The following is a 27990-nucleotide window of genomic DNA, read 5'->3' on the forward strand; positions in this document are numbered from 1 at the left end:
TTTTTAGAGAGAGTGGAAGGGAGGGAGAAGGAGAGAGAGAGAAAGAGAGAGAAAGGGAAACATCAATGTGGGAGAGACACATAGATTGACTGCCTCCTGCACTCGCCCAGACTGGACTGGGAATGGAACCTGCAACCCAGGCATGTGTCCTAACTGGGAATTGAACCAGCACATAGGTCAATGCTCAACCAGTTAGCCACACTGGCCAGACTGTACTTTTAAATTTATACTGAATTAAGTCTAGCAAATGTGTACAATCACCAGTCATGGAGAGTAAACAAACGTTCATAGCCGGGGCACAACTTGGCCCATGTGGGAACCTTCAGCCGGCCTGTGTGAAAACTGGCTTGAGGACATGAGTAGGGGTGTGGGGGCAATGGGGGGGGGTAAGGACACATATGTAATACCTTAATAAAGAGAGGGGGGTGGGTTGAGCATGGACTCATGAACCAGGAGGCCATGGTTTGATTCCTGGTAGGGCTTATGCCTGGGTTTCAGGCTCCATTTCTAGTAGGAGGTGTGCACGAGGCAGCCAATTGATGATTCTCTCCTATCATTGATGTTTCTATCTCTTTATCCCTCGCTTCCTTCCTCTCTGAAATCAATTTTTAAAAATTAAAAATAAAAAAAAACTGCTGCAGAAAGTCAAGCCACGAGACAACAGAACCAATTACCTCCAGATGGGGTGTGATCATGTGCTAATCACTCACGGAACACTGTTTTCGAGTGGTGACTGCTGGATTTAAGTATGTACACTATAGTTGTAGATATGTAATATTTACTTATGTTGGTGAAATTCCTACAGTATTTTTTTCAACATATGGCCTATTTGCTAAAGTTTTTTAAAAATAACAGTGAATTGCCCGACAGTGTTGCTCAGTGGTTGAGCATTGACCTATGAACCACAGTCACGGTTCGATTCCAGGTCAGGACACATGCCTGGGTTGTGGGCTCGATCCCAGTGTGGGGCGCGCAGGAGGCAGCCGATTGATGATTCTCTCTCAACATTGATGTTTCTCTCTCTCTCTCCCTTTCCCTTCCTCTCTGATATCAATAAAAATATATTTAAAAAATAATAATAACAGTGAATTAATAACAATAAAAAACCCCTGTTAATTTAATTATAAGCAAATCTTGGTTAAAAGCATTTTAAAATTAACAGGTTGAATCTCAGAGGGAAGGCAAGGATGGGTGTGTGGGTAGGGAGCGATTAACCAAAGAACTTACATGCACATATGCATAACCCAGGGACACAGACAATAATGTGGTGAAGTTGGATGCAGGGTGGAGCAGGTCAATGTGGGAAAAAGGAAGGACATCTCTAATACTTCAAAAATAAAGATACATTTTCAAAAAATTAACACGGTATTAATTTTCACATATGACATGCGGGCTGGAAATTTTGTCTGTTCGATCCAAAGTCTGTTAAATCAAGGTCCACAAAGTCAAGGTTTTACTGTATAGTCTGGAGGTGCACCGGCGTATCACAGGCCTTTTCACGATCGATTGTTGGTCTATGAGACTATCTAGAGAAATGTTTCCCCCTCAATTCCTAAAGAGTGACTCAGGCACCAAGTGAGTGGCAAAAGCATAATTGGATGAATTATATCAGGTTTTACCAATCACCAATGTAAAGATATTCACAAAACAACCCACGAACACGGCTCCCCTTCTCCCCCCACATCCCCCTGCCATCCTGGTCCCCCACTTCAGGGGAAGACTGCCGGGGGAGAGGGGGTTCAAATATCCTTACCTCAGACAGTAGGTGCTGAATCACAACGGTTAATGCTTCAAACTTGGCGTTCCCGCAGGAAACAAGCTGCTTAAGGTGCAGGATAAACCGACTCTGCTTCTCCGATTTGGTTTTATACTGAGCCAACTCGAGTGTTTTCTCAGAGGAGAGCACATCTGGAGACGTCTGAGTTTGGATGCATAAACTCCTGGGAGTCTTTTGTCTGCTGCTTTCAACTGCAAAAGGAATTCATAAGAGGCAGTGACATATATGATTGTGGTTTCTAGAATGAATAAGCACCATATGCATTCACATACAACGAGAGAAGCCACAGAAATGCATGTAAGTTGTGTTTACATAAGGAAAGCATGTGAATGAGAACCGGAATGAATCGCATGTCTAGATGTTCGGAATTCATGAACACAGACAATGGCTTTCATTGTGACTTTAAAAGCTCTCTACGGGGCAGAGAAGTTATCTACATGAAGCAACCCAGAAACAGAAAAACTGTGTGCAAAATCATGTTGATTTCGTAGCTTCTAGTTTCCTAGGTACACTGGTACCGAAACCTGACTATCACTGTTAGTCTGACTCTATATTCCGGTCACATACGCTGAAAGAAAAACACAAATTATTGGACTTTAAATGCCTTCCCCTCCCCCTACACATTGTTTACGATCTTCCCACCCTTTCCCTGCCGCTGGCCTGGTCAGTACAAAGATTTATACCGCGGACGAGTCACTTTCTCGTCTCTAAAGAATCATCGTGTACATTTAAAATCCACTCACATTTTGTCCCTTATCTTTAAATTCACTGTTAAGAGCACTAGACTCTTGACGATACTATTTCATTTTCTATCAAATACAAGCTTTGCTGGTTTTTCCCCTTCCTACTAGTAGTAATAGCTATAAATACCCTGTTTAAAGCGCATGTTAATAATACTCGCCATGATGAGTGATTACTCACTTTCTGTGCCAGGGTGCCCTGGGAATTACTCTTCTCTATTTTAAATGAAAACCTGTTCAGTTTAGGAGCCATTCCAAATGTCTCAGTCACTTTAAGTGTCAAACAGATTGGGAAAGCAGGAGACAAGCTGTTTAGCTTCTTGAGACAAGTAGGCCAAATACTCAAAACAAATCTAAATCTAAAAAAATAAAAAGCTACCAGAAAATGTAAAAAAAACCCCACATGTTTCCTTGTTCTCACAGGCATTTGCTGTGGCATCCACATTCTGTGGTAACCAAGGCAATTTTATAAACTAATTATTTTCTCTAATTTTTCAGGGAAAGGAAAACTACAGTGATTTCTTGAAGGAAAATAAACAAAGAAACCTCAGTTTTCATGATCCAAGAACCAATGGCCAAAAACAGAAAAGAAAAAAAAAAAAGGCATTCATTTTCTATGGCTGCTTTCCATAGTTAAACAACTCGTATCTGTACTCATGCTTGATAATTATCAGTTCTAAAATGACTGAAACATCTGTTGTGTTTTCAAATTACTAGAAAAGAGGGGGAAAGTGTTTCTCCAGGATCCTTTATTAGTCATCATTAATCACTGTCTGTCAATAATTGCCAATTCCCCATTCCCCAGATGGAGAAAGTAACTGAGTTAATAGTCGTAATATGAAAGTCCTGAAGGAAGAACAACTTTATCAAGTCACTATATTAATGAAAAAAGATCTAAATATTTTTAAATTATGTCAAAGTATCTGAACTTTGTATTCCTTTATTTCATCGTTTCCTAAAGTGTTCTTAGAACTTTGCTTTTTCCTATACATATAATAATAATTACATAATGTTTTACTGTTCATAGAGGGTCTCACTTTCCTCTCTTCCCATTCTCCCCGTCACCCTTGGTAGGGAAGGTGATATTCAGAAAAGAGGGCCTTGCCCAGGTGTAGACAGGTAGTTTCTATGGGACAGATTCAAGGTCAGGACCTAGGTCTCCGAAGTCAAGTCTCTACTTTTCCCATACATTTTGGAAAGGGAATATGGGGTGGAAATGTAATATATTTCATCACTAAAACAAATATGTATGCAATAACCTTGATAAGATGTTACTTTAATACATTCAAGCCCATTATCTGAGAACTCTTCATTTCAATAAACTTACATATAAACATCGATTTCAAACAGTGTTTTTTTATATTTTACACAAAACCAAAAACAAAACAACAACAAAAAAACCAGGACAGCAATAAACACTTTTAACTCTTTGACCATCCAGAATGTACTGCAACATAGGTAGATAGATACCCATGCCCATGCTCCTGGTTGGTATCACTGCTGTATGTCCTACCAATACTTATTGAAATATTCATTTACTTATTGTACATTGCTTTTAAATTCATCATTTCTTGAATCCTTAACAATGTTTGATTTTCTTTCTACAATTTTATATGCTAATCATTTTTTATATTTTAACACAATATCAAAGTTTAAAAACTGTAAGGTTATAATTATTTACAAAATCTGAGTGGTAAATCTTTCATATTAACAGTTTTAGAAAAAACATTCTTTAGTATTCTCATCTACTTACTCTTTCAGATGGATTTTAGTATTCAACGGTAAGTTTTTTCATAAGAAAATATATTTAATTAAATGTAAATTAGCATATTAAACATTGTTTTTTGCACTGAGATTCAGAATACGGGGACTGCCTTTATAGCACCAAATTTTATATTTTCCTGCAAATTACCTCCTATACCAAAGTCAGGCCATAGTTAAGTATTTACGTTTGGCTCCTTGGTGAACTACTTTTTCCCCCACTGTATTATCAAGATTTTTTTTTAAATTTTAACTTACAACTGTATGAAAGTATTTGCTAGAGAAGTAAGGGAGGGAATGAGGCTGCTTCAGTAAAACCCAAGCTGTCCTTACACCAGCCTCTTTTTCCCTCAGGCTTTCTGAGTGGCCTGAGAACTGGAATTTCAAGAGTGGGGGAAGCCCAGTCATCACCATCGGCTCCTGAGTGTCCAGCCCTGAAAACCCGCGACACCGCTCTGTCTTGGGAAGTGATCAAAATCCTCAGATCTGTCCATCTAGTTGCAGCGCTAAATGCTACCTGAGAACCTCATCCAAGCATTTAAAACGATTCTGGTCACGTCTGTCTGCATAATTTCATTTACTCAAGTTGATGTTTGAAGACATAAAAGCTGGGTGAGAATCCTTCTCTGACACACCCTAGCACAAACTATTGGATTCACAGCTGGGAAGCCAGAATGTATCCACTTATGAATCCTTCAAGGGAGAAAAATGACATCTATAGAGCGGTTTTCACTGCAGACTTGTTGGCAAAGAAAAGGTTGAAGAAACAACCCGAATGTCCATAAGTAGAGGACTGGTTTAAAAATTACAGTACATTTATATAGTGGAACACCACAGCTGTGACAGAACTAAGAACTCTTGTGGTAAATGAAAAAAAGCATACTAAGGAACAATGTAGATAATATGCCCTATTGTATAAAGATGGGAATATAAGACCACATTTTATTTTCTTCTCTTAAAGGCATAACAAAGCTATTGCATAATACACATAAAAGTACTAACAATGTTTGCTTTTCCAGAGAAGAGAATGGGAACCAGACAGATACAAGACATTCTAACACATTTTTCATACTTTTTAACCACGCGGTAAATATTACCTATTCAAAATGAAAAAGTAGTATTATTTTTTTTAAAAGATGGTTAAAATGAATTCTGAGCACTTAAAATCTTTATTTAACACTTAGCTATGGAGAAAACATAGTCAATCTGTGTTTCTTCCTTGGGGGATCTAGACAGGATTCTAAATAACATGAGTTTTATTGTATGTGAATACTCAAAATAGATTTACATTTAAGGAGAAAAGAAAACAGACATATTATCCTTCTAAGAGAACATGTCTTCAAATGGTAACAAAAGAGCCAATACGCTAACAAGCTGCACTCTACCTAGAGCTGGAAAAGCAAGTTGTGACCTCAATCTTCCGCTCCAAACACTGAGCTCCCTGAGGACAAAATTGTACCACATGGTAGCAGATGACCCAATCTGAGCATCCTTCTCACCCTCCTCACTCCTGACTCAACTGAAGATCAGAGATGATGCAAAAGTCTCCGGTGAAGCTCAAAGCCCCAGTGCTCAAACATAGGGTATTTCATACTACTAAACACAACAGTTTCCCTTAAATCCCACAGGATGCATTATGAATAGGAAATGAGCATAATGTGAGCCAAACTTTGCCCTTACATTCCATTTATTAGCATATCACCTCTTTGATAATAAAAGCTGTATTTAAAGGCATAAAATATTCTATTATACCTATTAACAGGATATGTTTTGATTTCAAAGGATCAATTTAACCCGAAGCTTTTAAATTAAACGCTAACTTCTACATAGATTCAGATGTCTCTCAACAAGGTAATTATCTAATTACCACTATCGTGTCTGAGCCAATCTTCCCAGGATTCATTCTAATGAAACTGAAACCTCCAACAGGAAAACAAAAGTCCTTCATCAATGATATTTATTTGAAAAATAGTGGGATAACATTGCTTGCTATCTTGGTTCTTTCTCCTCAGAAACCTCCAATTTAATAAAAGTTAAAAACTAGCCTAATGATCTTATTTATCATCTTCTTAAAGTAGCAGACAATGAGAAACAGAACCATTTTTTTCAGGCTCAAGTCACTCAAGCATATAGATCCCCATCTCAAGACTCAACACCATTTTTGAGAGACATGGACTAACCATCGTCACATACTAGCTGCTGAGGCCACATCCATCCTAAGGCCAAACAAGCCATTTACTGAATTTCCTGGATTTCTAAATATTAAAATCGACTTGGAGACAAGACCTACCAGGAGAGTGCCTTGGTTTCCATGAAACACACAACTAAACACAGAATGTAGTAATAATGTTGCCTGGTGTCTTGTAGACTCATTGATCTACTCATTCACTCACCAAATCTTTATCAGAATCTACCATGATGGTTTTCTGTGGTCGCCAGACCTTCCCTGGGGTCCTGGCTCTTTTGTTACCATTTGAAGACATGTTCTCTTAGAAGGATAATATGTCTGTTTTCTTTTCTCCTTAAATGTAAATCTATTCTGAGTATTCACATACAATAAAGGGAGGCATGTAGAAGAGGTTGGTAGTATACAGGGAGGCCTAAAGACGCCAAGGGGGTCTCTGCTGAATTGATTTTCCCTAGTATTAATCTCTTCCTGTTGGACTCGAACACATCTACCTATCTGAATGCGAGTGAGTCATTAGGTGGTCTGTGCTTTCTATGAGATACCGCCTTGAAAACAAATGTTTGTGGGTGAATAAGATGTAGGTAATGAACTAATGGGCGAGCGAGCATTCTCTAACTTTCTACCCGCACCCTGGAGAGACAACCGCTTCCCTTCTCTCTACCTTAATTTGAACCGATCTATCTTAAAACCTTAGTAGAAACACCTATCTCTACACAAGTCCTTCCGGTCAGTATTTCCTCAGCCTTAGATGGTGGGTGTGTACTCTGGGATATTCCACGAAAGCAAAGTACTGAAGTGCAAATTATTGGACAATGTGTGTTCTGGTAAGAGGGAGTGCCCAGTTAAGAATCGATGGCCCAAATGACACTCCATCCAGCGAGTGTCTACCTAACGTCTTCCTCAACAAAGTGGCCCTTGCTTTTAAGGAACTTCTTGGCAGCAGAGACAGAAATAGGTGATCGACAATGGTAAAATGATTTGATAATGAGAGAGCAGAATGAGTACACAGACTGGGGAGGGCGCAGATGATCTGGGGTTGTCAAGAAGGGGTTCTACAGACAGGATGGACATTTGCACACTCGGCAGACAGAGAAGGCCAGAAAATACAAAGGCATAGAGAGGCACAGGAGGCCCTGGAGGCCCTGGGTGCCAGTGCTCCTGGTGTTACAGCAAGATGAAGTGGCGGGCAGCATACATGGGGGCGGGAGCATGCGTGCCATTCAGGGTTTCATCTGGTAGGAGGCACAGAACAACGCTGAGCCGGAGGCTGGAGGCGTGTGGGAGAAACTCTGAGGGGGGATGGTCAGGAGGGAGCCCAGCAGGAGACACTCAGGGGTCAGCGGCAGTAAGAACAGGCAGCAAAACATAAATGTGTTCATGAGGCAAAACAGGAGGATTAGTGACCAGCTGGACCAAGGGAACCCGGGGTGAGTCACACGTTTTCAGCTAGGAAATAACACGAAGAGGAGTAGATTATCGCTTGGGAATGTGAGGGCAGGGAGAGGGGAAGGTGTGGGTCAGGGTGAGGAAGGTGTGGGTCATGCGCTAACACTGCTCTTTGTTCTCCAAAGAGAGTCTATTCTAAACTTACCTGCTCCATAGCACTTTCCAAATTCAGTCATCTGCCGTCTCATTTTCCTGAGGAGCAATCAGCTCTTTATTTCCCACTGACCTGCATATTGCTCCTAACACACACTATTAACATACTGTCTAGTTGTATCTATGAACAGTGACCCACAGTAACCTGTACCTTACCAAGATAGTTAAGAAATAATTGTTCACGTCATCAATTATTGGTTTAAGTTTGTATAAAACTTAACAATGTAGGAATAGAATACCCACTATAAATGCTCTACTGATAAACCATTAATCTTTTTCTAACCCATTTTAAGTATATAAAAGCCACACCTAAAGTTGAGAACATTTTCACTCAATGTATTATTTTAAACCTGAAAATTAATTCATTTAAGGGATCAAAATATTAATCTCTATGTTCAAACAACAAAGTGACTTGAAAGTATTTAATTGATATAACTACAAAATAGGTAATCATTACCAAAAAACTTCTGTGTCATAAAAGAGAAAAAACAATAAGGTCTATTGCGAAATTCAGCCTATTAAATGAGTACTCCCCTTACGTATAAGCAGCTAAGAGTCAGCTTTTGAGAAATCACTGTTTTGCCTTCTCTGAGGCAGAAACTACAATAAGGCTTTCACCCTCTCATACCTGCATGTACTATAGAGAGTGGAGAAGTCAGACACTCAATATCCCAGAGTCCCTTGTGGGTAGAGACAGCCATGTGACAAGACTTAGCCAATGAGATGTAAGCTTTAGTGATTTGGCACCACCCCTTCCCTATTTTTTCCTGCCTGGAGCAGCCATTGTGAGATCATGAGGCAACAATCATGAGGAAAGTGCTGAGAAGCAGCAGAGAAGCTGACCCTGACGTTGCTGAGCTACTGAATGACGTCGGAGCTGCTTTGTAGGCGAGACACAGAGCGCCTTCTTAGTTGTCTTAACAAACTGCAGCTAAAAGCAATTCTGCTTGACAGTCTCAAAAATGAATACCAAACAAAAGAACATAACTGGATGACTTTCATGCTAATTAAGCACATGTAGTCACATTCTGCCTCACTCTGACAGAATATCAGGTTAGTCAGAATAGTTCTCTTCGCTCTGGCCGGTGGCTCAGTTGGTTGGAGCATCCTGTACACCAAAAGGTTTCGGGTTCAATTCCTGATCAGGGCATATACCTAGGGTGCAGGTTCCATAGCCTGTCGGGGACATAGGGGAGGCACCTGATTGATGTTTTTCTCTCTCTCCCTCTCCCTTTCTCTCTCTTTCTAAAATCAATTTTTTTTAATTACCCTCAGGTGAGGATAACAAAAAAAAATAGTCCTCTTCAGTGCAGCTTTAAGTAAATGAAAATATTTTCTGTTAATAGTTCTCATGCCCTTCCTCAATGTATTTGCATATACATATATATTTTGCTATAACAATTGCCTTTTTAAAATCCTCACCAAATGATATGTCCTCATTGATTTTAGAGAAGAAGAAGAAGGGGAGGGAGGGGGGGTAAGGGGGAAGAATCCTCAATGTGCTTTTTAAATATATATATACTAGAGGCCCGGTGCACAAAAATTTGTGCTCTTGGGGGGTGGGAGGGGGGTCCCTCAGCCCGGCCTGTGCCCCCTCGCAGTCTGGGACCCCTCGGGAGATAACGACCTGCTGGCTTAGGCCTGCTCCTGGGTGGCAGAGGGCAGGCCTAATCCCTAGGTGCAGCCCCTGGTCGGGCTCAGAGCAGGGCCGATTGGGGAGCTGGGGCACCGCCCCCTGTCATGCACAGAGCAGGGCGGATTGGGAGGTTGCGATGCCACCCTCAGTCACGCTCAGGGTAGGGCCGATTGGGGGGTTGGGGCGCCACCCTCTGTCACACACAGAGCCGCAGGGCCGATCAGGGGGTTGGGGAGCTCCCCCCTATCAGGGACAGAGCAGGGCTGATCAGGGGGTTGGGGCGCCTTCCCCTGTCAGGAACAGAGCAGGGCCGATAGAGAGGTTGTGGCACCACCCCCTGTCACACACAGAGCCGCAGGGCGATCAGGGGGTTTGGGCGCTGCCCCCTGTCACGCTGATCCCGGTGCCGGGAGGCCTCGCGGCTCCACTGATCCCGGTGCTGGGAGGAATATTACCCTTTTACTATATAGGATAGAGGCCTGGTGCATGGGTGGGGCTGGCTGGTTTGCCCTGAAGGGTGTCCTGGATCAGGGTGGGGGTCCCTACTGGGGTGCCTGGCCAGCCTGGATGAGGAAATGATGGCTGTTTGCAGCTGGTCACACACCCTTCAGGGTGGGGGTCCCCACTGGGGTGCCTGGCCAGTCTGGGTGAGGGGCTGAGGGCTGTTTTTAGGCTGGGACTGAAGCTCCCAACTGCTCCCTTTTTTTATTTTTTTTTTATTTTATTCTGGGCCAGCTTTAGCTTTGAGGCTCCAGCTCTTAGGCCTCCGCTCCTAAAAGCAGGTATCTGGTTTGTTTCGGTTCTATAATTGAAACTCTGTATCAACTCTAGCTCTGAGATCCCAGCTCGCTGAAAGCAGGTTTCTGGGGTTTTGTTTAGCTTCTATATTCGTTACAATGTTTCTTAAACTGCAAGCTCAGAGGCCGGCAAGGCAGGCGGGGAACGTTGGAGTTCTCCGTCACTGAAGCAAGCAAGCCTCATGTTAGTTTCAAGCTGCCTGGCTGCCGGCCGCCATCTTGGCTGGCAGTTAATTTGCATATCTCGCTGATTAGCCAATGGGAAGGGTAGCGGTCGTACGCCAATTACCATGTTTCTCTTTTATTAGATAGGATACTTATATATATATTTATATATTATTAATTTATATATATTAATATTAATTGATTTCAAATAAGGGAGAGGAAGAGAGAGAAACACCAATGATGAGAGAGAATCATTAATTGGCTGTCTCCTGCACACCCCCTACTGGGGATCAATCCCACAACCTGAGCATATGCCCTGACTAGGAATCAAACCATGACCTCCTGGTTCATAAGTTGACACTAAGCCACGCTGGCTTGGCTATAGATGTGCTTTTAAGTTCACTAGCTCAGCAAAACCAACTCTATTTTTCAGTGCAAGTAACTTCACTTGAATCAATGAGAGCATTTCCTCAAAATGGCACTTTTCAGAATAATTAATATCACTCTCTCCAGCTTCACAGAAAGCCTGAATTCTAATCCAACTGGTGGCAAGAACTATTTCTCCTTAGAAGATTTATTCCCCTTCACTGACTCATTATAAAATTTGAACTGATACCTTCGGAAAAGATTCTGAAACAGACTGAGCCTAGCACTTTGGCAGGAGACCATGGCCAGCACTCGGGTGGTCAGTGAAGCCACTCCTGGGCCTCAGGCGATGCCAGCCTTTACCTCCCGCTGACACCTTCAGCCATGCCCCGTACCCTGACATCACTCAGAACTCCGAGAAATTCTCTCTCTCTTTCTTGGCCCCTGTTCACTGAGGAAATTACATGCTGGCTCCAACAACACACTCTTGTCGACGGTGCCACACAGTAACAATACACAGACACGCCCGGCACACAATGCCCTGTGAGGGTTCGGTGACAGAGCCCTCTGGGTCCCTCTGAGCACCATCCTTACCGCTGGCACCTCTCTCTCCACAGTCCATACCCACAGTCTAGACCACCTGGATAACACCCTCACCCATGGGCGCCTCACCCATGCCCCGTCATGACTACTTCATGTTCTATGTCTGTCTCCCTCCATTAAATTGTGGGCTGTGTGGAGACAGGGGCCACGTGTGACACAGTCCTGGCTCTATCTGCAGCATCTAGCATTGTACCTGACACATACACACGTCTAATAAGTATTTATTTATGAAATGAATGAATGAATGGATCCTGCAATGTGAAAAGGTTTAGAAACAGGGGAAAGGCTGGTGCCCAAAACCAAAAATATAAAATCATTCAAATAGCCTGAAGTATTAGGTTAGGGGATATGAAACTGTCCATATTTTTTACTTGTAAAAAGAGTAATTTCCAATGCTCCAGCCTAATAGCAAAGCCTGAGATAGAGGAGTGGCAGAGGATAAAAACAAATAGAGATTTCCTATGACAGAGTCTTAGATTTTTGCAACCAGTTAGTTACGGCCAAATGACCAAGAGCAAGGACTCCAAGGTGACAGGTTTAATGACAGGACAAGGGAACAACATGGTGTCACAAAAATAAATAAATAAATCAGGCATATTAACTGAGCTTGAGAGAGAAGGAGAGAATTCGTTTCGATAACGATGAATTTTTAGGTGTCAGTAATACATCCAGAGAGTTTTAAACCTATAGCCAGAAAATCCTCGGAATTTCAGGTTAAAGGGGTTTCGGAAATCATCTCATCAGATTCCTTTCTGTTGTAGCCTGTATGGTTACTAGTATGTCATCAAGGTCTCTGATGTGATGACCAGCAAAACCAAGGCAACAAACACCGGGCTCCTGGAAACCTGGTCACCACCACTGCCACTAAGGCAACCAACACAACCTCCCTTAGTAAGAATACAGACACTGCTACTGCCTGCAGCCACACGGAGAAGAAAAAACACAGGGTCTTCATCATCCATTCTACTGGGAGACTTCTCCGTCCTTAAAGGTATGTCATATGGATAAAGCTCACAAAAGATTCTTACTGGGGGTGAGTAGAATTAAATACTTGACATAATTTTAAAATCCTCTCCACGCACAAAACCCTTTTTTCCATCACTACTATCCGCTGGATCTAACAGAATTAGAGCAAAATTCACAGCCAGGAAAATCTATAACCCAGAAATTTTAAACAGAGGCCCCGGGGCTTAGTCCCATCTCTGCCACAGGCTGTGTTCACCTCTCTGGGCCTCCGACTTCTTGGCGGCAAATAAAACCAGCCAGATGCCCTCTCAGTGCACTCCAGCTCTGAAAACTGCACTCAAATGGAGGTTGCGGAATAGGTTTCTATAAGTTCCGAGAATAAAATGTAACGAAAAGAGCCCTGTTAGTTAAGCTCTGGTGATCAAAGCCTGGTCTCTTTTGCTTAAGCTTCCTTGGAAAGCTAACTGCTTCACAAAAATACACACGCGGCCGAAAATGTTCACTAACTGAAGCCTGATGAAAGAAATCACGGCTCGCCCAACAATGGGATGTCATGTGACCATTAAGAAGAATGGGTGAGATAAATAAATGCGTTGATGTGAAAATCTAAGACATACTAACTTTTAAAAGCAAGCTATAGAAGAGTGTATATAGTACGCGTCCATTCCAGTATAACCAAGAAGGATGTAAAAGGGCCACCCAGGCTTCCACATGATCAGAAACTACCAGGGGCTGTAAGGCATCCCCTGAGAGTGGCTGCCTGCTGGAGCGGGCAGGGCTGGGTGAAAACTGAACAACCTTCTATGCTGTTAGGTTTTCCTTTTTAACTTGGAGTATGAGTTCTATTTTTAAGTTAAAATTAGAAGCTTTTGGAGCTACTTTAGATCACCCAAATTATTACAAATACAGGGCACCCTTTTTGTTTTCTAATGTTGAAAAAACTACAGTGACATATAGGCTGGGAGAAACACAGCCACTGTTTAACTGCTAACCTGCCTCGGGTACCTCTAGCTGTCAGACCAGATGGAGAGGGAAAGGCGAGCTGACTCAGGTGGCAGGTCAAGGGGAGTTATGAAACATGAGGAAGAGGTGCTGGAAAAATGAGAATTATCCCACAGAGAAGGGAGATGCCTCAGGGAGAACTAAAAACCAATGCTGAATAAAATCTCTAGGGACAGAGAGGAAAAACAAGACACATAGGGCTGCCAGGCTTATGAAACAAGGAAATAGCTTCTATTTACATCCTCCAAATAATCCCCTTACAGTTAACACTAACCAGCCCAAATCCAATGTACAGCCCTCTAGTTTTTACAGCCTAAAATCAACTTCATTTACCATAGCTGCAATTATCCTCTAGAACAGTGGTTCTCAACCTGGGGGTCGAACAACCCTTTCACAGGGGTCGCCTAAATACATCCTGCATATCAGATATTTACATTATGATTCATAACAGTGGCAAAATTACAATTATGAAGTAGCAACGAAAATAATTTTATGGTTGGGGGTCACCACAACATGAGGAACTGTATGAAAGGGCTGCGGCATTAGGAAGGTTGAGAACCACTGCTCTAGAACAAGAGGCCGCGATGTCAGGCTCCTGAATCCTCTCAGAGTGACACACAGGCTCCCACATGCCTGAAATACACACGGCACTGATTTCTATCTTAGGCACGGAAAATAAAAGGCAGCTACCAGCATACACATCAGAGGCGGTCTTCTGCAGCTGCAAACAACTCACTATGGACCTCGGAGGGCTTAATTTGTGGTTCACTTGTTACCTGCCTCTCCTCAACCATCCGGATGTTTAAATTCAAACATTTAGAATGTGGAAATCTTGTAGTCTACAAAACATCACCATCTCAGTGAGAAATTACATAATGAAAACCACAGAAAGCCTCTCATCTCATCTCATCCTTTAAGGCCGGGGTCGGCAAACTCAGTCAACAGAGCCAAATATCAGCAGTACAACGACTGAAACTTCTTTTGAGAGCCAAATTTTTTAAACTTAAACTATATAGGTAGGTACACTGTTATTAACTTAATTAGGGCACTCCTAAGGCTTAGGAAGAGCCACACTCAAGGGGCCAAAAGTGCTGCATGTGGCTCGCGAGCCGCAGTTTGCTGACCACGGCTTTAAGGGAAAGAAAAATATTATTCTCGATATGCCCACGTCCTATTTCCAAAATCATTGGAAGTAAAATGCCAGTTGACAGGTGTTGATTTTCACAGCTTTGGTTGGCATCCGAGAAAAAAGCTAGGGAGCTCCAAGACAACAATTCATTTTCTATAAACAAACCGAGCAAACATCTGCTTGCAAACAGTAACAGCGCCGTCTACTCCTGTGTTGAAACATCAGAAAACTGCTTTTTTGTTTTCTGTGGGTTTTTGGTGTTTTTTTTTTTTTTTACAAATTAAGGATAGTGCTCGCTAAGAAAGAGCCTCCTTTCCCCACTCATCTGTCTCATTAAGAAATGTCTGCAGACGTCTGCACGCCCATCCATGTGCCCCCCATGCACCAGTCACCATGGAGCAGTCAGTGCCAGACAAACCTGCGTGGAAAACCACAGAGCTCCTCCGAAACCCCGAAGGCAGGCGCAGATTCCGCAGCAGCCCCTTGGCGGTCAGGCGGACGTGGATGGTGGATAAGGAGAACTTGGGAGACAACAGCATGTCTTCGGAGCAGGTGGGAAGAGTTCGCACAGGAAACAGCTCCCGCGGATGGGTAGTCACATACTGTCTTTTCAAACTCGGCCCTCCTCGGGGCCAAGAAACACAGCGCGAGAAAACATGCCTACATAGCAAATGTCATTCCAGCACACACACACACACACACACGCACACGCACACACACACACAGAAAAAACCCCAGAGCGGTCCCACTGTTTCCGGCTTCCCTTTGCTCTCCCAGATGTTGCCAAAACAATGCTCTTCCTCGGAATAAAATCTCCTCTTGGCGGCCCCCGCGCGAAGCAGCCTGTGAGTTACATCACACTGCACATGCCTGTGGGGTTGTTATGGTTCTCATCAGAGACGGCAAAGGGGGGAGGAAGTGGGTGGTCTCAGGAGCTTTACAGAACAGCCAATAACGCCGCAGAGTCTGGAACCACTTGGACGATTGTTCAGGGAAATTAACTACTTACAGTGCCGCCTGCTTATTTAGTAATGAGGGGAAAAAATTAAGATTTCATTAAAGTAATCTGTGTCCTGTTTTTAACTTTTTTTATTACATTCACACTGATAACACTGGGGATGTTTGCAGATTGTTTCTATGCAAACATATGTATAAACCTGACATCCTGGATAAAATTTTTAAAAAATGGCTCTAAGCAATAAATGTTCCCTATTATAATTTTTAATAAAATGTCTATTATAGCAATGGCTGATTGATAAGAGGTTCAAGTGTCAACTTTCACACTCACATTCTGAGGACCTCACTCATAACCAACAATAAAAGGTTCATGTAATTTCTCTAGCAGGTGTAATAGTTGCAGAAAAATAAAAAATTAGTTATTCACACAGGCAGTATTCTAAGGGCTGCACTTATTGTTCGACTCATCCCAGGTATAGAAAACCAGGTACCTCTCACAGTAAGGCGCTGAGGCTAGAAACACGGGAGGGGCGTGGTTATGTGTATTTTTTTAAAATATATTTTTATTGATTTCAGAGAGGAAGGAAGAGGGAGAGAGAGATAGAAACAGCCACAATGAGAGAGAATCCTGGATCGGCTGCCTCCTGCAAGTCCCCCACTGGGGATCGAACCCACAACCTGGGCGTGTGCCCTTGACTGGAATCAAACCTGGGACTTTTCAGTTCGTAGGCCAATGCTCTATCCACTGAGCAAAACAGGCCAGGGCAGTTATTTGTATTTTTTTACTGGGATTTATTCAATGTTTTTTTGTAGTATAGTGGTTTATGAAAGCACATTAAAATATGATGGCAAAAAACAACAACAACAAGGAAGTCAAAAGGTAAAGGTATGGGAATAAGAAAATTGCAGCGGCAATATGCTACTTAAATAAAGCAAATATTAAAGCTGGAACAGCCCCAAATCCTAACTCTTTTTTTATTCTAAAAAAAAACCACAAGAAAACAATGTGTAAAAAAGTGATCTATGCTTGTTCCAAAGATTTCTTTAAAAAAAAAAAAAAAAGACTTGGTATCAGAATAAATGTAGAGATTGTTAACTATGAATAATCCTAGGAGTCGCTATTTAATGTGCAGGAAGCACTCTTTCAGGAATTGTATGGAGCATTCAGGGTGTGACGGGGGAAGCTGATAGGCAGGAAAGGAAATTCTGAATAATTTCTTCTCCCTCTTCACTCAGCCTGTCAGTTTAGAGACACACCAACCCCTTGTCCAGGGTTCACTGTGGGAAAGATACAACTTGTTCACACACAGACAATGGACCTGGGAAACACACGGCACCCATGGCAACTGCAACACAAATAACCATGGACATAAAGTCAAAACAGCTACATTTAAGTGTTGATTTACCATTTATCCCAGTTTATTGTTATTTTATAAAACCCGCCTTTTACTCAGTTTCTCAATATTAATAGTATGCTATAACCACCTCTCCTCCACCGCCCCCCAGAAACGTGTAAAAACCAAGATGCCAATCAGCATTAAAATTGTAAAGAATAAGGTTAAATATTAAACATTATTAAAAATACCCATGACACCACTCCATATGGAATTTGGTTTTTTTGGTTATTGTTGTTTTTGGAAGGGTGGGGTTGTTAAGAAATAGTAAACTCCAAAATGCCCTGGTTAGAAAAGAAATCTTTTACCAGTGGTCGGCAAACTGCGGCTCACGAGCCACATGTGGCTCTTTGGCCCCTTCAGTGTGGCTCTTCCACAAAATAACGACTTCTGCGCATGAGCCACGAAGTTTCAATCGCACTGTACGTGCGTGGCCTCATGTGGTATTTTGTGGAAGAGCCATACTGAAGGGGCCAAAGAGCTGCATGTGGCTCGTGAGCCGCTGTTTGCTGACCACGGGTAGACCACTCAAATAAAAAAAATTAGCAACATGCCAGCTATCCATCCTACTAATTAAAGCTTTTACTTGTACCACACTAAGCTACCACATACACCGAGTGGCCAGATTATTATGACCACCTGACGTTTGTAGGCAAATTAACTATAATTTCGTGCTGAAGTTGCTAGAGGGTCGGACCATTATAAATAGGGAAGCAGGTTTACCGTGACAGTAGAAGTGATTTTTTTTCCTGAAGATATGAGTAAACAACGCGATTTAACAGCCTTTGAACGTGGGATATATATAAATGTGAGTGGCCAGATTATTATGACCACCTGACGTTTGTAGGCCAATTAGCCGTACACTACATTGTATGGGATATGGAAGCCGAAGGCCTGTTCGAACACCTTTGCTGTCTGCAGTTACCAAGATAAAACATCTCCAATTCACACAGGAACACAAGGATTGGACAGTCGGGCATTGGAAAAAAGTCATGTGGTCCGATTAATCACGTTTCCAGTTGCATCATGCAGATGGCAGAGTGAGAATTTGGCAGAAACAGCATGAAAGCATGCACCCCACATGCATGAGTACAACCCTTCAAGCTGGTGGGGGGCAGTGTTATAGTTTGGGGCATGTTTTCCTGGCATGATCTGGGCCCTTTAATTCGTGTGGAATACGTCTGAATAGCACAACATACCTAAGTATCGTTGCTGATCAAGTTCATCCTATCATGTTGATGGCGTATCCCAATCGAGATGGCTTCTTCCAACAAGACAATGTGCCACGCCACGGTGCTCGTATTGTGCAGGAGTGGTTTCAATAACATGAGGGAGACTTTACCTTGCTTAGGTAGCCCCCACAATCACCAGATCTCAATCCAATTGAGCATTTGTGGGACGAAGTTAAAAGAGCCATCAGGCGGCTGGTTCCACAACCATCAAATCTCACAGAACTGGACAGTGCTATTCATCAGGCATGGTATCAGATTCCTCGCATCACCTTTCAACATCTCGTGGAGTTAATGCCAAGAATTGCCGCAGTATTGAAGGCAAAAGGTGGCCCAACGAAGTACTGATGGGGTGGTCATAATAATCTGGCCACTCAGCGTATATTAAAAGTAAACGTTGCTGGACCTGGCCATGTAGCTCCGTTGGTTATAGCATCATCCCCATATACCAAAGTTGAGGGTTCTCCAGTCAGGGCACAGATAAGAATCAACCAATGAATGCATAAATACGTGGAACAACAATTCCCCTACCCCTCTTTCTCTCTCTTCCTTGCCCTTCCTCTCTTTCTTTCTCTCTCTCTCTCCCTCTCTCTCTCACAAAATCAATGAAAGAAAATGCTGCCAATAACCCATTTTTAACTTCAGAGCAAAGAATTGCAAGAATAAAGAGAAGAGGGCTTCTGGTCAAGATGATTCACTTCAGATCAAAAGACACAAACACAGACTGAAAGCAAAGAGATGGATATTTCATAAAAATGGAAACAAGCAACAACAAAAATCTGGGGTAGCAATACTTATACCAGACAAAATAGACTTTAAAGCAGTGGTTCTCAACCTTCCTCATGCCGCGACCCTTTCATACAGTTCCTCATGTTGTGGTGACCCCCAATTTCATTGTTACAAATTGAACATCATTAAAGCATAGTGATGAATCACAAAAACAATATGTAATTATATGTGTGTTTTCCGATGGTCTTAGGCGACCCCTGTGAAAGGGTCACTCGACCCCCAAAGGGGTCGCGACCCACAGGTTGAGAACCGCCGCTTGAAAGCAAAGGCTATAACAAGAGACAAGGACCCAGCAATTCCACTTCTGGGTATTTATCTGAAGAAACCTAAACACTCAATTGAAAAGACATGTATCCATATGTTTATTGCAGATTACCTACAATAGCCAACATATGGAAATGACCCAAGTTTCCGTCAGTAGATGCATGGATAAAGAAGAAGTGGTGCATACATACACTGGAATATGACTCAGCCATAAAAAAGAATAAAATCTCACCACCTGCAGCAACACGGATGGACCTAGAGGGTACTGTGCAGAGTAAAATAAGTCGGCAGAGAATGACAAATGCCAAAAGATTTCAGTTATCTGCAGAATCTAAAGAACAAATAAACAAGCAGCACACAAGCAGACTCACAGATACGGAGACCATTGTGACAGCTGCCAGGTGGGAGGGAGACTGGGAGGATGTATGGAAAATGTGAAGGGGTTAAGAAGTACAAAATGGTAGTTAGAGAACAGTCATGGGCATGTATAGTACAACATTGTGAGTATAGTAAATAATCTATAATAATAAAAGCTTAATATGCAAATCAACCGAACAGCCAAACAGCAGAATGACCAGACGACCACGCTATGACAACCACTGGCGCCAGGCCAGCCAAGGCAGGTGTGATGCGATTGGTCAGGGGCCTGGCCATAGCCCCATGATCGCCCCGCAGAGGGAGGCACAGGCCACCAGCCAGCGGGGCAATCAATTGGGTGGCTCCACAACAGCCCCAAAGAGGGAGGCCCAGGCCACCGATCAGCGGGCCACAGTGAGTGGGCGGGACTTCCCTCTGCAGGGGCAATCCATCATGGAGCCCTGGCCAGGTGGGCAGGGCCTACCTCTTTGGGGTGATCAATCTCAGGGCTCCTGGATTGTGAGAGGGCGCAGGCAGGGACACCCCTCCCTGAGTGCACGAATTTCGTGCACTGGGCCTCTAGTGTTATAATAACTAAAAAGAGAGGCAGCACCAATGAAAAGAAAGAGTTAAAAGTCAGAAGGGCCCTAGCTGGTTTGGCTCAGTGGATAGAGTGTTGGGCTGTGGACTGAAGGGTCTGAGATTCGATTCCAGTCAAGGGCACATGCCTGGGTTATGGGTTTGATCCCTAGTAGGGGGAGTGCAGGAGGCAGCCAATCAATGATTCTCTTTCATCATTGATGTTTCTATCTCTTTCTCTCCCTTACTCTCTGAAATCAATAAAAATATATTTTTTAAAAAGTCAGAAGAAATAGTTCTTGTATTTTTTTTTTTTTACAGCAAAGTTCATGCTCACAAGTAAGGTATACTAAAGACTAAGAACAGCTTAAACTAGGTTTCAATTCCTTCCCCAAACATAGTCTGCCCCCTGGTGGCAATTTAGCACAAGTGAGCCAACGTGAAGGGGTGGCTCTGACAATCTATTCACAGCCAGCTGTTATGTAAGACAATCTACTATGTGCTGGGCACTCACCCAAATACTTCATATATATTCACTCATTTAAGTAACTGAATAAGCAGTTATTGTACAGGAACACCAATCTGTAAATATATTACTTTGGGGCATTAGGGAAGCACATATTTTTAAATTGGCTCAAAAATATTCTTTGATTACTTATTGATCAGCTGTTTATCACTTGTGCCCTACCTGTAGTTTCTGAACTTATACTAAATATGAGACGTACCTAAAGATAAGAAATTATCCACCCTCATTATCATACAAAGTCTTAATTTGATTTAAGAGAACATAATAAGGATCACCAAGGGAAAAAAAATCTAAGGAACTTTGAGTACCTAAGATAAAACAATGTGGTTACTGCTATAAAAATTAGGACTGGGTTTTGGGAAGTTCAGCAGAGCTTGTATTAGGATGTCAAGTGGAAAAACAAAACTCAGATTTAAAATCGTATGGATAGTAGGATCTCAACTTTAAACAAAAAGAATAAAGAATATTAAAGCAAACATAGCAAAATGTTGGCAATGCTCTGGAAGTTGGAGTGAGCGTGATTTTTAATTTCTTGGCCATATGTTTCTGTGTTTCCCCATTATTTTTAACAAGCATCAGAGGCAGAAAAAGAAACTTTTTAAAAAGTGTGACATAATAGCTTTATGAAAAGCTTATGAAATAAGCTGAGTCTCAGTTACTGACACAGATAAAGAAAAACAAAGAAAAAATTGTCTAAGTCTTTAGTAAGGCTTAAGAAACAAAAGAAGATATTCTAGGGATGCTATAAGTATTTGGCAGGTCAGTGTGTTATATCACAGTACGTTCAAAGCAGAATCACAGACTCCACTGCAGTCTGAGTAGTGTGTGTGTGTGTGTGTGTGTGTGTGTGTGCGCGCACGCGCGCGTGCCTGCGTGTTTTAATCATAGACTTGACTGTAGAAAACAATGATGTTATGATTCTAGACATGATTATGGCATGTGCTATGCAGGGATGCTTAGATGTGAAGAGGTGCATACAAATATTATCTGATGTTTTTGGCTGTTGTTAATGATCACGAAGAATCTGGAGCAAATTGATATTTATATCAGAGATTCAAGCCTCTATGTCCAACCCATCTTCCCCCGAACTCTAACATTTATCTCCTTACTTTCCCTAAAAGAACGCTAATAGCTACATTTTCTTCACTTTTATGACTTAATAATCTTTATGGTCTTATTTTCTTATCTTTATTCCAACTGTAGAAAGTTCAACTCAAAGCCCTATTTTTTCCCAGTATCCTAGAATAGGAGGAAGAATGCCTATAAGATATATTGTAAATAACGATTTAAAAAATAACACAAAACAATTAGAAAAAATTTCAGCCCCCATCTGCCCATAAGACTGTAAGTTCTCCAATACCAGCGCCATTGCCTTTTAGTTCTTTGGTCTCCCAACATAAGAGCAGTGACATCTTACCTATGCACAATGTTTGTTTTAAAAACAAATTTTAAAAACATGTGTTCATTGTAGATTTTTAAAGAAATAAAAATTAAATTACATGCACATTACAGTGCTCTGCAACAAGTTTCTAAACTTAATGGAAGCTTAATAAGCTTATTAAACTAAAAATTTCACTTATCTTTCATAGCATTAAATAATCCTCCATATTGTTATTTAATGGCTTCAAAATGTTACTAAATGTCAATGAAGGTAATTTAAACGGCATCTGTTATTTCTATCACTCGCGTTGTCTCCAATATTTCCCCCTCTTAAATAATTTTGAAAGCAATAAATAAGTCCACTATTTTCCTAGAATCCGTTCTGATCAATGGGGTTCCTGGGTAGAAAGCTTTTGTCACCAAGGTGCCTCAGAAAGGCTGTTGTAATTTATACTCCCCTTCGCAGTATGTCTGAGGCACTTCACTCATTCACTAACAAGAGACAAGACCTGGCAGCACATTACTTTAATTTTGCAAACTCTTTTCACACGTTTCGTACCCCTCCATATTCCTTCTTTCGTGTCGCTCCATCTATTTTCTTCTGTGGAGACGCCTTTCTCTTGCTGCCTTGACAAAGCCTCTATGTTACGAGTAAGCCTGTAGCCTCTGTTGTCCCATTTTGTTGTTTGCTTTTTAATAGTTTATCATGTTTTTAATTTGAAATGTAATTGACAAATAACATTGTATGACTTTCAAGTGTACAACATAATGATTCGATATTTGTAAGCACTGTGAAATGATCACAGTACGTGGAGTTATAGCTAACACCCTTCACCGCGTTTATAATGTTTTTGACAGAGGAGAAGCCTAAAACTTTTGCTGTCATAATTATTCATCTTTTCTTTTATACAGTTGTTCCTGGAAAGGTCTTTTCTATCCAAGTCTATATTCCTAGTGTTCTTATCATTCCAATTTTTGGGTAAAACTTCAGTCAGTCTAGGATATACAGGGTGGGGGAAAGGTAGGTTTATAGTTGTGAGTATGCAAAAACAGTTTATTTTTCTATTGTTATTTATGAATTATTGTATTCTTTTCCATCTAAACAACTGTAAACCTCCTTTTGCCCTACCCTGCATTTATGTCGTATGTGAAGTAGACACTCAGCTCCTACAAAAAAAAAAAATAGCCTTTGTTTCAACAAGAATTTTATTAAATAATCCCTACTTTTCCCTGATTTGAAACACCAAATTTAGTAGATATCATAACCACATCTGCAGTATGAGAGGAGAGTTCTAATCATAAACCGACCCTGACTGACAGCCTCGTCCTTCCTCTCGCCAGGGGAAAACCCAGGCCCCCCCCCCCCCCCCCCGTGTTACCTCATCCGAGCAGGTTTGCAACTTGCATCCATTTCCCAACCCTTGGGAAAGGGGACAGAGAGCAGCCCCGCACCGTGTGCCATGCTTAGTAAACGGATTTGGAAGGAGCCGTGCATTTTCTGCTCCCCGGGACAGACACCATGGCACCTGGGACTGGTGAGCTCATGTAAAATAATCAGGGGGCTGGATGAATGCAGCCCTGGTGCTTTGGTTTCCCAGACGGTCTTAACGTGTGGACGAAGCAAGGTAATAATAGTGCGTGGCTTGTGTGACAGCTTCCTTATAAAGAATAAACTGAGTTTTATTTAGAGTCAGTGTTGGCTAGAACTTATAACATCATCATCTTTAAATAAATTACAACAGCTAGACTCCACGAGATGGTTCTTGACTTCCAGTGGGTTTTCCTGCTTGCTTTCAGGATTTAAAATAACTCAACTTCCTGGAAAAGAACTCTGAAAGTAAACCACTAGGATCATAAGATGAATGGAGAGGATTCTCATCATCACCATCCCTAACAGAAGACACATTTGAGAACTTTACACAACAATTCCATGGGGGTCAGAATTACTCCTACCCCGGGAATTTGTCCCCAAATGTTTTCACATTCCCAAGTGAGGAAGTTGAGAGTTAGGGAGGCTTAGCAACTAGCTCAAGGTCAGCACAAAAGTAGAATGTGGCAAGACCAAGATTTAAACCAACACTCAATGTCTCTGAAGATCATTCTCTTTCTTATCTTATGAGATAACAGGATTGTCTCTGCAATAACTGATTTAAGGTTAAACTAAAACAACACCATACACAATTTTCAATGGTTACATTAGCCAACAATTTAAAAAAATAATACCCAATGTTGACCAGAATACGATGAAAGCAGCACTATTTTATGTTGTCATTCATGGTATACGTGGGAAAGAAGCTTTTATTTATTTTTAGGGGGTGGGCAAGAAGCTTTTAGAAAGCAGTTTGGTTACCTGAGGGAAGGGCGTACAAGTATGTGTATGTCCTGATTTATTTACATTACGTTAAAGAGTAGTTAAATTATGTTGCCTATGCTAAATGTAACTGATGAAAGTGACAAAACAGCACTAAAGTTATCTGAATTTTATTTAAACTCAAATTTTAAAAAATTAGTGATTTCTAAATCTCTACATGCTAAACTTTAGCAAACTGCCATAATTAAAATTAAATTACTATTTTACCAAAACAGAAGGATATGAAGTTGGTCAACTTAATTTTCACCAATTGGTTGCTTTAAAAATATATATATCTTAAAGCCATAGTACAATTATTTAGAATTTAATCCTCAGAGGAACATGTTTGTATGTGGAGGCGATGTCTTCTATAGTATCCAAAAGATGGCCATTGGCAAGCAGACTATGAGGAAAGTCAAGGTGGTTTGTAGACATTGAATATGACAGTAGGGAAACACCTTAGTGATCAGTCATTTCAATTATGCAGAATATGTGCTATTAAAGAGGTTACATGATCCACTGTTTGGACACCACTTCTTAGCATCAAGGCTATCCTTCCAAAAACCAACACACTGACTTTTCCTCAGCAGGCTGATCATAATGCAAGCTAGTCTTTAGTCATAATAATTAATAACTAACCAACTAGAAAAACCTGGAAAGGCCATGTTTCTGATTTTTGGGAAAATACATGTTCATACCACAGTCTAGGTTAAATTGCAATGGTGAACCCTTAAAATACATCTTTTTTTTTTTTCCACTGAAATTATTATAGCATTGATTACTAATTGGAAATAGGCATTTTGAACCCTATCCTACACCCCCATTTAACTCCAAGGATTAAATGTTTTGCCAAATAAAACCACACCACAATTCATACTGTCCATTTCTTTTCTTACTTAATCAGGAGTCAATTTTCCATTCTGATAGCCTGTGAAGGGTCAATTATATACTTTGGCAACAAGGCAGGCATAAGGTCAGTCCAACAATGTGCCAAGGGAAAATGCCTAGCGCTAATACTTTTTCTCTCCAGGGGAGAGAAGCTATACGTTGGGGATTACTATGTACTATGCCCATCAGAAGAAATATCCTTTTTAATAGTTCACGATCCTAGTCTTGAGACATTAAGACTGCCTTTCCTAGCTCCATATTTAATTCAGATGAAAACAGGCAGCTAAAACGATAATATCTGAAAATGCGTGACTGCTGTCAATGGGAAGCGTTGATTCCCACTCACATACAACCTGTGAGATAGAAAAGCTCACGAATTCCATAGGGAAACGTACTGGAGCGCCCTGTCCTGTGCGGCCATCAGTGGGATCACGACGTTCCAATGGTCTGAAAGCTGTCTTAGTAGCAAAGTTGGACGGCTCTGAATTTTCAGTTACTGGTGTAGATTATGGGGCTTTATGATGAATAAAAACCACAGATTCCTGTCAGCCCCGCAGGGAGTCAACTGATGCCCCGGAAATGCAGTAAGGCCCGGGACGGACGAGAACGTGCTGGCGTGCTAAAGATCTTCCCCGGTTCGTTTGCCTATTCTCTCTTCAGTTCAGTTGAAAGGCGAAAGTGTTGATAAACATTCACTAGGTAATTAACATGAAGTTACCACATGATCCTGTACCCCAAGCATGTCAAACTCAAAGGCTAACATGGGCCAAATAAACAAGGCATGCGGCCCACAGGCCACGAGTTTGACATGCTTGCTGTACACACATGTGCACGTGCGCACACACATACACACACACACAGAGGATGCAGAGCAAACAGACGCTCACACAGCTCTGAGAGACGAACACCTTTCTGGAAAGTTATTTACTAACATATATTAGGAATTTCAAAAAGATTCATCTAGCCCTAACTGGTTTGGCTCAGTGGATAGAGGGTTGGCCTGTGGACCCAAGGCCCAGATTAGATTCCGGTCAAGGGCACGTGCCTCGGTTGCAGGTTTCTCCCTGGCCCCGGGCCCTGGTCAGGGCTCCTGCAGGAGGCACTATGTGTTTCTCTCACATTGATATTTCTCTCTGTCCTTCCCTCTCTCTCTAAAATCAATGGAAAAATCCTCCGATGAGACTTAAAAAAAAAAGGCTATAAAAGATTCATCTAGTTTATGCATAGTGTTCAGCTCAGTTTTCATCCCCAATAAAAATCGGGAGATGATTTACGTGGCCATCCATGCTGTGCAACAAGAACACGCACGGTGCAGCGAGGAGGAGCAACCACGTGGCTGAGGACGAGGCAGCGTGTAGGCTGCCCATCTGTGCCAATCATGCGAGAACAATACTGTGCACACTCCCTGGCTGCCACAGGATGAGATCGCTTTCCGCTCCTCCTCTGCTCCAGCAAGGAGCTGGGGACCCAAATCTGTCCTTGAACCAAGAAGCCCAAGTCCCAATGCTAAAACATAAAAGGGTCAGGCCTAAATAATAAAAACCATCCTCTATCTTATTGGTAAACCTTTCCTCTCACTCACACAGGAATCCTCTCTGAGATGAAAAAAAGAAAAAAGAAAAAAAAGAGAGAGAGACTTTCCAGGCACTAAAAGAAATGCTAAAGAAAGGACCTTTGAATAGTGACCAACTTTGCTTGTTCTGTGGTGGAACTCTGGTGAGTCCACTGGTTAGTTAGGCAAAGGGGGCTCCTACACTGTTAATATAAAGGGACCTACATCACTTCCAAGAGAAAACATCAGGGTGAAAGTAAGAGACAAGAATTAAGTGAGCAACTACTCTACTTTAAGTAGACTATGTCAACGAGTTCAGGAAGGAGCATCTTCTCTATTTTGCTCCAGTCTCTGATTTTGCTTCTCTTTCTTCGTTGGAATTCTAAAGACAATCTTAGCATATTAAGGGTCCGTGATACCAGGACAAAGAGCAAAGCAACAGTCATAATCTGTAACTTGTTGATTTTCTATCAGAACTAACATTTAAAGCCATCATGGCAAAGCTTCAGGTAGATGTCTTACTCTTTTTAAAAAAATATATATTTTATTGATTTTTTACAGAGAGGAAGGGAGAGGGATAGAGAGTTAGAAACATTGATGAGAGAAAGAAACATTGATCAGCTGCCTCCTGCACACCTCCTACTGGGGATGTGCCCGCAACCAAGGTACATGCCCTTTACCGGAATCGAACCTGGGACCTTTCAGTCTGCAGGTTGATGCTCTATCCCCTGAGTCAAACTGGTTAGGGCTAGATGTCTTTCTCACTTCTTCTAGTGCCCAATATTAACTGGAGCCCTGGACATCAAACAATTAAATATCTTTCAGTCACATAGCACAAGTGGGCACAGCATGTTGATACAGGTTCTTCCTAAGTTGTGAATTTCCTCTTCATCTTTATGGCTTCCCATTGGATTACAAAGGGAACCCAAATCTGCTGTAGCATCCTCAAGAACTGTATGTGCATTGAGGGCCGGGAAAAGAAAAAAGTCAGCAAAC

The 27990-nt window shown here is 41.8% G+C and overlaps 1 protein-coding gene across 4 annotated transcripts in view; it reads right to left on the minus strand.

Annotated features, from left to right (window-relative positions):
* The window catches only part of MTUS1 (microtubule associated scaffold protein 1), a 133159-nt gene that overhangs the window by 31569 nt on the left and 73600 nt on the right, over positions 1-27990 (minus strand). For 3 of the 4 annotated variants that reach the window (XM_059685572.1, XM_059685573.1, XM_059685575.1), the window contains one exon: positions 1754-1968. In XM_059685572.1, the coding sequence (XP_059541555.1) occupies positions 1754-1968 (215 nt within the window). Of the gene's footprint in view, positions 1-1753; positions 1969-15147; positions 15544-27990 lie in introns of those variants that run through there. The other variant, XM_059685576.1, reaches the window with a different exon arrangement.

Source organism: Myotis daubentonii, chromosome 2 (genome assembly GCF_963259705.1).
Source record: "Myotis daubentonii chromosome 2, mMyoDau2.1, whole genome shotgun sequence".
NCBI lineage: Eukaryota > Metazoa > Chordata > Mammalia > Chiroptera > Vespertilionidae > Myotis > Myotis daubentonii.